This window comes from Gambusia affinis, linkage group LG08 (genome assembly GCF_019740435.1).
Source record: "Gambusia affinis linkage group LG08, SWU_Gaff_1.0, whole genome shotgun sequence".
Taxonomy (NCBI): domain Eukaryota; kingdom Metazoa; phylum Chordata; class Actinopteri; order Cyprinodontiformes; family Poeciliidae; genus Gambusia; species Gambusia affinis.
The window spans coordinates 22,765,933-22,778,464 of record NC_057875.1 but is presented as its reverse complement, the minus strand read 5'-3'; the positions used below and the strand labels follow the sequence as shown (position 1 = coordinate 22,778,464).

Here is a 12,532-nt window from a genome sequence, read left to right as displayed (position 1 = left end):
CTTAAACTGACAACCACATGAAAGGCCTGTTTTTTAGGAGCCGTTTTTCTCCCGAACCCGTCGTTTTGCTTATTGGATGCAGCTTGGTCCGTGTTAGCAGCAGTCCGCTCATCACACCTCTAAAACCCAAAGGCACCCCGGCTCACTGGAACCTGAGGTCACTAACTTACTTACTGAAATGTGTAGTGGTCATGGTGTGATGATGGCGCCTCTTTCTGTCTCTCTTTCTTTTTTCTTCTTTTTCTAAATTTGCGCCGCTGGTACTTTGGCCTGCAGACGCTAGTGTTGCGTAACCATTGTATGAGGCTCGCTGATGTGTCACACAAGGAAGCTTAGTTTCCAGCGTCTACAGTGACTCCATCGGTTGTATAACGGTTTGGTGGGACGTGGACAGCGGCAGACATTCAGGCTCCAGCGATGAACGTGTCAGCTCAAACTACAGTCGCTCCCATTCATTTTGTCCCTGTTTTGAGATATTAAAAGTGTCAAACGAGCCAATTAGGAATCCTAAATATGTGCTGCTGGCTTTTAAGAAACATTCTCGTTTGATAATTCGATTGGAAGATACAACTTTTTCATATCTTTTTTACATTGCAAATTATAAGATGATGTTATTAGGATTCGGTGTGACAGATGAGCACAAAGTAGTGCATGAGTGTGAAGTAGAAAGAAAACGAGGGTGCATTCACACCAGTCCCGTTTGGTTTGCTTTAAAGATGGAGTTTATGATATTTTTTTAAACATATTTGTTAAAATTGTAACTATGTTGTGACAGTAATTTTTTTTTACCTCGTGTCGGTTACTTCCTGATTACATATGCTGAAGTTTGTGGTTGTGAAAGTCAAAACAAAATCCAAGGGGTAAGGACACTTTAGCAAGGCACTGGACTCAAACCAGCATACACAAGTGCAACTCTGGCCGAACACACAGTCCAGCGGGAGAGCCACGCTGTTATTTCTCAGTCCAGAACCATTCGTCTCTGGTTCATCTGGATGAAGAGCCCCAGGGCCCCGCGCATCTGAGCGAACACGATGGTCTCTCAGGACTTGGCAGACACGATCAAAATCAAACCGCGGTGGTGGGGTAGCAACGCCACAAGATTCCTTCAAGTAGAGAGCAAACGACACACAAGGTCTGCCACAGTTAGACTTTACAAGAGAATAAACAGAGGTGGGTTGAGCCCCACAAAAATTTAATTCAAGTCATTTCTTGGATTTCTACTTTTTAGTTTAACTTGAGTAAAAATATGTTGTGGGAGTGCTATTCTTACTTAAGTAAGAGTGAAAAGTGTCTTTGGTGAAAAAGGTGACTCGGGTAACTGGTCAAAAAAATACACTCATTTAATATGTCAAAATTACATCATCAGACAGACCAAAATATAAAGTTATGTGGAAATGTTGCTATTTTAATGACCAAAGTGTAAATAATTAATATAAATAATTACAAAACAACAAAATCAGGCAAAAAGAATCAGTCTCTTTCAATATAAAACTGCTGTGCATGTCTGTCTCTGGTGAGGTTTTGGTTAAGACGAGTTTGTTCTTCGCTCAGTGAAGTTACTCGCAGTGTGTAGAGTATCCAGACAATTTACTCAAGTAAAAGTACAAAACACAGAATAGTAAAAAGTAGGCTTTCTCTGAAAGGTTACTCAAGTAAAATGTAACTAGTTACTACCCAACTCTAAAACTATGTGTTAAGATTAACCCATGGAGACTCAGTAGATGATGAAATGCATTGCTCTTTTAATTGGGGGAAGGTTGTCTGATCGGACCTGATATTGGGGATGATTAAGTGTAGCAGTCAGTTGCTGGATTAATACACCGGCTCCCTGATAGCCTCGTAGAATAAATCCTCCTTTCTCTCTGTTTTTACCGCCTTCCATTGAATCGCACACATCTTCCCTGCCTTTAAATGTTACGGTCGGCTCGATGAATACGCCCAGTATCACTGGGCCTTGGGATTTATTCGATTTTTTTTTTCTTTTTCTGTTTCGACGGGACATTGTGTTAATATCTTTTAACTGTACAAACCATACATTTGAACACAGCTCCATGTCTCGTTACAGTGTGTGTAAATCCACTTTATAGACAATGAAGAGACAACTGTGGAACCACACGGACAGCACGCTTAGTCATCCATTGGATTTCTCTGAGTAACTCCTCTTCATGAGCGATTGTCACGGGAGGACTTTACTGTGCCGTTAATCTTTGCTGTGTGGGAAAATAACTTTTTATTATGCTGTATATATATATTTTACTGGAAACTGCACTTAATACAGAGCCCCCACCCCTTTTTTTTTTCTTTTTTTTTCATGCGACACATACATCATGAGCGTTTAAGACGGCAACGCTAAATTCTGGTCATTTTTCATACGCCGGTGTAGATGCGCCTCTGCGGCTGATTTGACGGAGCGCTGATGAAAGCGAGCTGGATAGACAAAGAGAAGAAGGAGCCCGGTCCAGGTAGTCATCGTCCAGCGGCGCGGCCGACAGTAGCGGGTGGAATGTGAGCTCTCAGTGTGAGACATGACCACTTTCTGACCTGCTGGAGCTTTTGGCTCCGAAGACGGTCAGCTCCTCTGGTCTGGACGGCAGATGAATCCCAACAAAGCTGCAAGGGGCCCACCAGAGAGCGCCAAGCCCATGAGGAATACTTGTTGAGCAGATTTATGGGGCTAATCAGAACCAGGGTCTTCTCCACCCAGCGATTCCAGTCGCACATACGCTGACTGTGGCGGCCCTCAGGGTGGTCCGATGAGCAGATAACCATGCAGAGACGTGGTCGTCGTAGGGACAAACCACGTATGCAGTGTGAACACAAAGTACATGTTAATTGCAATAAAACTGTCTCTGTAAGTCATCCTGATCCATTCGCCTGCCCGGGGTTTGTGGAATCTGTTCAATTTAAATTCATTGTTAAGTTTGTGCTTTCAAACACCGAATTCTTAGAAAAATCCCGTCTTGTGTGGCTGACTAGTAAATATAAAATTCCCCCCCTCCCCTGTGCTTTTATTCATATTTCTCATGTGATGTGCCAAACTCAAAAGGAAAGTGCCTTGACGGCTCATCAGCTTGTTGCTTTAGTCCATTTAGTTGAGAGTTGAGTAAAGTTTACTGAAGGATTATCATTCAAAATGTGGAGAATCAGTTTTTAGTCTAATCTCTATATTCAATCTATTTTATACTCCCAATTTGTGACCTGCATGCGCTTACACTGCACTCGCTCTCAACACACCATACCCATAGTGAAACGTGGCGGTCCGGTGGTGGACGGTGACTTTCAACCCCTCTATATTTCTCGGGAGCTTGTCACTACTCGTTCCTTTTGGCTCGGCGTGGCTCTGTAGTCCGCAGTTGATGGTTTTCTTTACTCGAATGCAATTGGCCACACGCTATGCTCCTCACCAGAATGGGAGCTGATCACAGGCGCCGCTCACACCTGGGATTTGTAATTACGTCATCCTCGTTAAGTGCGGCGAGCCAAGCTCCCGCTTTCATTCACACAAAACTCGGCAATGGGGCCGGTTAGAGAAACTCGAGCGGAGAAACCAGCGGCCACATCTTAGTTCGATGTTTGATGTTTTTAAGTTTCTGTGTTAAATACAGTATTGTAATTACCATTACTTATAGTTGTGAGGAGGAAAAAGTCTGGTTCTTTTTTGTTTTTTGTTTGAGGGGTGGGACGTTTTAAGTAATAATAACATAAAGAAAATAGTGCCAAGTTTTTGCAGGTGGCGTAGACGTCTTGTGTCAGAGTGGTTCTACATGTCACTACAACACAAACATAATTTGTACTTCTGAATACTGAAGTATTTCCAAAGCGTAAGTACTTAAGTACTTAAACCGGAGTAAACTTTTGAGCGAGTCACTTTTACTTGTAATTGAGAAAGATTTGGCCTCGAGTATCAATATCTCCACTCACACTAGAGTTAGGAACTTTTTCCATCACTGGGAGTGACAGTGTTATGCAGTGAAGATGTTCTCTTCTTATTAACAATAAAACTATTCACATAACTCGCTGTCATACATTTCTTCTAATTTTCCCTGTCTTCAGTAAAGCGGGGGACGATTTTCTTATTATTATCTGCAACAAAATTGTGCACATAATTCACAGTGACACATTTATCTCCCGAATATGAACTTTAATGAATCAAATGAAAACGTTAGTCAAATGCTTTCAAACAGCGTGTTCTCAAGTTTTGTTTAGATAGCCGTCAAGGCTACAAAATTATCGGAGCTTACTTGCATGCCTTGTGTGCGACACACCAAAGCTCAAAAAGACCTCAGCAGCTCATCAGCAAGTCCATGCTTTGCTCCATTTACTACATTTTAGAAGACTTTATTAAAGACGCTCGATTCAAAGTGCAGACAAAGCAAGTTTTTCTTCCGCTGCCATTTTTCATTCAGGCTATTTTATGCCTCCAGGCTTTGGCTTTGAAAGGTTGCTTGTGTTGCTGCAGAAAGGTTGCGGTAAAGATAATGGTGCGTGTTATGTCATCTCAGCTGCTCTGGCCCACAGCTGCTAAAAACTGAATACCCAAGAAAAGAACATATCCGTGGCCTTTAGGCTACTGTTCACCAGTCATGTCACCAGTCACTGTCCAGCAACAACCCACGAGCCACTGAAGAGATCAGTGACAATGACTCTCTGTTAATTGACCTTAAAATATCAAGCCGCATGTGTTGGCCTTACCGAGCTGGACTGCACACGCATCCCACTTGCTCTCCACAGTGGTCAGCGCTGTGTTTGGATAGCCTGACCTAACCGTCCGACTGCGTAGCAGTGAAAAGGTTGCAAACACAAGATCTTACCCCAGAGAGGCATGAGCGCTCCGCTTGAACGTAGCTGGTTCAGGTTGCTTTGCCTGGAAGTTTAAAAGGATTGTCAAGTCAGCCTCCGTGAACGGTTATCAGAACTGAAATGTGTCCGTTTCCTAATGGGGAAAGTGATTTAAGACTAAGAATAAAACTTAATGGAGGCGGTAGAGGCAAGCACTAGTTTGTTGTCAGTGAGACTGAACACAAAGTGATGAAAATTATTACTGACCATTAATGATAAACTGTCCCAGAACGATAATATTTCAAGCAATATAATGGTAAAGGTATAATAATGCAGGAACACATTCTCAAAGATGAATGAACTTTAAACTTGAATGAATATTTAACACTGCAACTGGAAGACATTAAAATATCCATCATAAACAACAGAGGAAAACAAATAAATGCATTATGAGGCATATTTTTTCACGTCCTTCAAAAAAAAAAAGGACCAAAACACCAGATTGAAGCCTCGTACCATCCAGTTTTTGGCAGAAAGAGAAAACTGATAAATTATGCAAATAAAAATGATTGAATTTGTTTTAATTGTCATGCGATTAATTGATTTATTGCGACAGGCCTACTGACCATTTGACTTGTGTGACTGAAGGAAGACTGCTATATCAATAACATTTTGATAAAAGCTCGTTTTATTTCACTGTGTATTTTTGGAGGAAATTAATGAGAGTAAAACAGCTGTTAACATGTAGGGCGAGGCAATAAATCCACAGTACATATTGTAATGGATACATAACATAACCACTATCAATTGAAAATATGTCCATTATTTCACTGAACTCTGACCCAGAACCGCACAGCATTCTGGGGGATGTAGGCAGAGCAAAGGCACTAGCAGCTCAACCTCTCATTGGTTACCTAGCAACAACAAAAAGTCAAGGTCACATCAGTAGTTTGGAAGAATCTTTTGCCTTCAGAACTGCCTTTATTAAAGGTGCTAAGCTAAACATTCAGCAAGTCATCTTCGCTGACTCTACAAATAAATGAACTGAGTTGCTATCGTGTGATTGGCTCATCTACCGTTTGTGTGAATGATGAATTGAACTGTGGTACCTAATAAAGTAGCAGCCGTCAGTGAAAGACGCTGAACGCATATTACTGCAGTGACGTTAAAGTAAACCATTCAAGCACTTCTCCACCAACTTGGCTCCCGTGGACCCGCCGTCGCGCCGTAGCCAATGTGTCATTAAACAATACTGCGGCGGAGTCAGTACATGCTTTTCATTTGTTTCTGGTGTGAAACCCATTCATTTTAGATTTTCCCATCCAATTTCTCGCCGAGTTGTAGAAACCAAGAAACCCTGAAATTGCACTGTTTACATGTAAGCCTTCAATACTGCAGACCTTGTGGCTGTAAAGGATGACAAATGCCTTCTGGCATTTGTGAGGTTGTCTCGGCTACTCACAGGCATTTATTTGATTTTTTTTCTTCTTCAAAGCGAACAGATGGATTGTACAGCTGTTTGGTGGTGGCTGTTGGGACCAGTGGAGTCACCTTTGAACCTGGTGGTTGATATCTCATTGAACGGGAGGTGGACCGCAAACTCCTTCAGGACTTCAACTGTAAACGTCTCCTCAGACGGACCAGGCCTGAGATTAATTTTTTGAGTTTTTACGGTCTCAACGGGTTTATTGGCTTAAATAAGGCCCCTGTTGTGTGCTAGCTAATCAAAGTGAACCTGTTGTGCGTGGCCTTTTGACTTTTCATCTGGATGAAATGTTCAGGATGGGAGTGCGGTTGTGGTTTCGCCTCAGGTTCGCTTTGAGCGCAATGAGGCCCAGCTGTTAGCTGATGCTTTCCCCTCATTGAAGACGGCGCTCTGCTTTTGATGGGGAAAGCTTACGGAAACACCGAATCATCAAGTCAGGATTCGATGAAAGGCTTCCAAGAGGTCACGCACAATGATTTAAGCATCAAAATCTTTCACGCTGAACGTTGCAAACGACCAAACACTTTTCACAATCAAAGCAAAAATGCTCAATGCACAAACCTCTGTATTGTTCCAATGCCACTCGACTTTGCAATAACTGTGATCGCCGTTTATGCGTTGTGCTACGCCCTACAGCAAACAAAATTCAAACAGTTTGGGGGTTTCAAAGTCTTTTAATTTCCCACCACAGCCTCAGAAGAAATCTGGAGCAGTTAAGGGGCATTATAACAGATTTTTGTTCATAGGGGGAACACTTATTACGCTAATTAGACCACAAAACAAATTTACAAAACACTAATAGGGCTCAGACACATTCCACATATTGCTGTGTTTAGAAATCCTTAAGTTACATTAGTGTGGATATAATGTTTCCCTGTATTTTGCTAAGTGTTTTCTTATGTGGTTAGATCGTTTAGGATGTTTTCATAAAAACACTCAGCAGGAGGTTTGGAGGAAAACCTTGTTGACCCTGATTAACAAGTGCTCTGCCCTCATTAAGCCTCAGCCAAATTTACCCTCCGCATCATTTAAAACATTTGAATCGATTCAACAAATAAATACTGAACTTTGGAACTTCGCTAATAATTTGCTTCTGTCAGCTCCGGTATCTCCGCTGGCTTCAGTCGGAAAACAACCTCCAGACTTAAAGTCCGACCTTCCCCTGACGGCCGTTTTCAGCTGGTTCTTACACAGACCTGAGACATTTTGGATCACGTCAAAAATTTGGAAACGATAAAACCTCGGGCACGTGCCTCTCCTGTCAATTGTCGCCATGCAACGTCGTTCCAAAACACCAAAACAAGGGAGGTAACGCTGGTACGAGGGGGCCCCAGCTCCTGCTCTTCTCTACGCCTATCGCCATAATCAGCTGCATTTTCTTGCTTGCCCTCAGATCAAACTCTGAGAAGGATGAGAAAGTGAAATAAAATGAAGGAGAGAGAGAGAGAGAGGGGAGAAGAAAACAGATCCAGTGCCGCAAGTTTATCCTTCCTTGAGTTTAAGAAGGATTCCTGGAGGAATGCCTTCATGGCTGTATTGCGTGACTGCGACTGCTCCTTTCCATCAAACACATGGGATTCATTTACCCTTGTAGGCCACAGTGATGGTGCCACAAACACCAGGCCCCCGCAGGAAGGGAAGAGAGGGAAGGCGAGGGAAAAAAGGCAGAATGAGTGGGTGGGGGATCCATCGTTTTACAATGCCAGTGTCCCAAAGGACGTCGTGGCTGGCACGTTACGGATCATCGTTCCCCTTGTTGTGCATGACAACCAAATGTGATTCGCTTCTAGTTTTAAAGTGTCACAGGGAGGAGCCTCGTAATCCTGATGAATGGAGGTAAGCGATCGCTCGTCATGTTTTATCCACGCCTAGTTAAGTTATGGAATCATTCATCTAACGGTCTGAGCGATTTACTGACTCTGAATAAGTGAAACAGAAATGACCGGAGTGAAACGAAGTAGGGTGTTGTAAGGTGCAGTCCAAGAACATGTGAGTGGTTGTGTTCAAACAGGCCAAAGCTGAAATGTCACCAACCCTGAGCAGGGAAAGGCCTGCTGACAGCCTGCATAAATACCGACACCAACCCCCCTCTCTCCCGTAATCACATGTTCACTTAAAAACAGCACCCAGTGAATTCCCAGGGAATTCAGTAATGCTCTGTAGCGCTGTGTTTATTCTATCATCTATTTTACTTTTGACTTTAATGCGTCTCTGATTTGTGAGGTTTTGTCATAACCATTTCTTAAAGATCATTAGGGACTCACTTTATTTCTTAGCTCATCTAAAAGAAAAAGAATACACAATAGACTTGAAATTAATCTGATAAGTAAAATATATTTCTTTATTTTGGCTTTTAAATCTTGTAAATCACCAGGTTCCAAGTGAACTGGCTAACAATTTACAGTCCTACATCTACTTAGTTTTAAAAGGGGTATTATTCAAAAGTGTCTCTTAGGCCCCATCTCAAAATTTAATGTGTCTGCAATTTTTTGTTTTTCTTTGTCATTTAGGCTATGTGTCCATGCAGATCCAGCATTTTGGGAAACCAGAAACGAGAACTTTATTTTTTGGTTTTTAAATTATGCTGCACTTTGTTTAATGTGATTTACACAAATCAAATACACAGATCCTTTAGAAAACAGGTCCCAGAGTGGAAACATTTCAAAATACTGATGTAAATGCGACTTGTTTATTTTTTTGTTAATATATCAAAAACATAACGCTCCCATTTTAAATATTATTCCAAACAAAACCAGACCAACTAGCTGGCAGTACTTTAACCCTCCCGCTCTCTTAAGAAATGGGGTCATTTGGTCTTTTTACCGATTGCGGTCAGGCGGAGTCGTACTGACCCCATGTGCGCTATTATAAGGTATTTTTCTATGGCAATCTGACAGGACAAACACCCACTTCCCCACTGGCCGACCGTGACATCTGCTGTACACTTTCTGAGTGTCGCGCTAATGATAAGGGGTGGGTTAAGCAATTTTTTGAATGACTTATACAACAAGAAAATCGTACTAGGCCAGCAAAAACAAGAAACACACTCCATGTTCTGGCTTCCTATGTATGTGCTGATTCTCTCTGTTGGAATAATGCTGTTGGCTGGAGTGAAGAGCACTCACCTCCAAATTGAGCATACAGACTTGAGCCTGGCAGATTGAAATTGATTGTATCCCACATATTGTGTTGTTCAAATACAAAATGTATCTATGATTCTGCCAAGGAGAAGTCCTGGCATCCTATACAGAGGCTCATACATTATGCATTAGTCAAAACATGACATATGAAAAGAAACAAAAACCTCAACCTTCAGTGCTTTGGTGTAATCAGCTCAAAGTTAGCAAAAGTGTTTTTATTCCACAATTTCTTCTGATTCCTTTGTATGAGAATCACACACACAATTGTATATGCAGAAGTGCTCTGTACAGATAAACCTCTCACCTTTAACTTCTCGCCCTGCTAATAATGTGAATAAAGGTTTGAAATTATCTTTTTTACAGAAAAACTGAAACTGATGGTTGAGGTACAGAAACTTTCAATGATTACAGAATGATTATCCGTATCTGTAGGAAACATCTGTGTGCCAATATGATACAAACAGAAGCAACTGGAGGACGTTCCTACATACATTAGATAATTTCAGGCTGATTTATTTCTAACAACTAGGTTAAATGGACAGTTTCTCTAAGCTAATGCAATAACTGTGAGATAATTTTGGCTAACAGAGAACACATTGACTCAATGCAGTTTCAAAACAAGTGTTTCGAGACACACCAAAGAGAATATCCACTTTTAGTATGTTGGTATTGTTTTTTTTGTTTGTTTGTTTGTTTTTGTTACACAATCAACAGGCTTTATGCTTTTATTTTTTTTTATTTTAAGTCAGGCAACTAAACCCATTAGTAGGGCAGATTGTTCCAGCAACACAAAGGCTTTTTGAATTGACTGTTCTCCAGGAACCTTTTCCTGACCTCTTGTTTTACCTTTCCTTATCACGATTTAACACAGCAATAAATCCATACATTGGCCTTTTCCCTCTCTCTTTTATACAAATGATTTGGTCCCACATATAAACCGAAGCATACGTGGTTTCACATATGCAACAAAATAAAATAAATTACCTGGTTAATGGTCAGGACATTAAAATACCTATTTGGGTTAGGGAAAAATGCACGACTCTGTATTAAATACCATCCTAGTAGCCAGGAAATAAGGCATGTCGGCACGCGTTCAGAAACCAGTGTGATGCTCACGAGTAGAACATACGTGGTGCACATATTTCTGGTTTCCAGAAACGTAAAACGGAGACCTATTTCTCAGGAGGCTGGGCCATGTAATCCACATTTTAGTTGACAGTGCTGACCTGGAACCAACCTTCCTCACTTGTTGGTGAAGGACTCCAAACTATTTGTCAAAACCGTGCTGCCTAAAGGCACCAGTCTCTGTTTGACATAACGTCTGTGCCTCAAGAAAACATGCCTATCAAAACTGCAAATAACTCTAAATTAAGGATTGGATTTGGACATGTGACGTCGTGGTAGTTTGCTGGTAAATATATCTTGCACTGATAAGAGTTCGACCTACCATAAAACTGAAGAATCTATTGGTATGGATGACAGGGAATGACACTTGAATATACACAGAAGGGTATATTTTGACTGGTGATGCACACAACAACCTGGCAATGCATCATGTGGTTTCTAGGAATGTTAATTAAGTCAACTACATCATTTTCAAATAGTGGTTAAATATTTGTCTCCCCCCCTAAAAGAACCTTTATAAAGTCCTTAACACATCTTGGAGTAAGATTTAATTTTTGATTTGACCTAATTAGTTACAAAGTGGCTTAAGTACAACATAGAAAAAGGGATGCACTGTGGAAGAGTACTTAAGCGTCCAACATTGAAGTTTAAGGCATTCTCTTTAAAACATATATCTTTTGTTATTAAATAAATAAAACCATAAAACAAACACTTCAAAGTTGCACTGAGTGAGATTTACAGTCACTTTTAACTTCAATTAATGACCAAACACCTGAGCCTAAGATTGCATGATTGTATTAAAAACTGCTAATGTTGCCATTAGCATGATAAATGTTTTTGTTCCCATAGGTGTTGTTCGCCTTGTAAAGCCTCTGATTGGTCCAAGGGAAACAGTACTGAAACTGTCCATGCGCAACCTGACAACCCAGGGTGAATCTGGCCAGAGCATCATCAGCGTTCACATCTTTGTGTCAGAGTTCTGGTTCTGAGAAGAACATAGACGATTTTACAACACATATAACAACATCCACTCTTAACACTGTACATGTTGTTGTTGTTCTTTGAAGGCATAACTCGGTGTCAAGGGGTTTAACTGTATGTTTCGACAACGTCAATACTTTCTGACTGTCGTTGAGATTGAAGGCCACTGCTTGCTTCTGATGAAAGCTCTGTATTTTGTGGACGACAAATTCAGAATAAAGTGCAGCATCGTTGAGAAACCTTACGCTATGTTGTCGGTATAAACACATGTCAGAGATACAGATATGCCGTTTGTTTGAAGTGCATGCATGTGAAGAACTAATCTAATAATAATAATCATTTTCTTAAACTTTTTCTTTTGTTTTTCTTCGTCTTGCCAAATGTATTTTTGTATTTAAGCATTTTATACAGAATAAACACTATTTTATTTACAGTACTTTTTGAATTTCATTCCATTATCACTTAAGAAACATTTGTTATATTTTTTTTTCTTTCTGACAAATTTGAGTGTTTCAGTTTTTCAATAAAACACTGTTGTCCTGTCTCCAAACAGAGAATGAACTTTAATACCAGCCTTACAGGAACAGTCTTTTTAATCACAGTTTTCCACAGGTTATATTTTCCCACTTCAACTTAAGTTCAGTTCTGCTTCATTATCTCGTTTGATAATGTTTATAGGTCTTAGGCAGCTACTTTCTTTAAAATTCAAACAAAGAATTTTCAACATTTTGAGCAGTATTCTGCAAATAATTATTATTATAGAAAGGTGCAAAATGATCTCTTTCAAGACAGAAATCCGTAACTCCTCATAATGGATGCTGTCGTAGAAGGCATAAAGACGCCTAAACTGTGGCGCTATCATTCTTTCTTCTCAAAATCCAGCGCTTTATATGCTACAGTGTTGTTAGCATTCCAGACAAAGAGGATAGTAGATCCTTCTGAAAAGATTTCAATAGCTGAAAAAACACGAGAGCATCCTATTTATTAAGTGTTTCAGCCAAGCTAGAGAAGTTAGCATTCA

General features: G+C 40.6%; 1 protein-coding gene across 2 annotated transcripts in view; it reads left to right on the top strand.

Moving 5' to 3' along the window:
* The window catches only part of fbln1 (fibulin 1), a 46,287-nt gene extending 34,343 nt beyond the window's left edge, over positions 1-11,944 (top strand). For both annotated transcript variants that reach the window (XM_044124974.1, XM_044124972.1), the window contains exon 17: positions 11,380-11,944. In XM_044124974.1, the coding sequence (XP_043980909.1) occupies positions 11,380-11,519 (140 nt within the window). In that variant the 3' untranslated portion in view covers positions 11,520-11,944. The remainder of the gene's footprint in view (positions 1-11,379) is intronic.
* Positions 11,945-12,532: the final 588 nt, after the last annotated feature.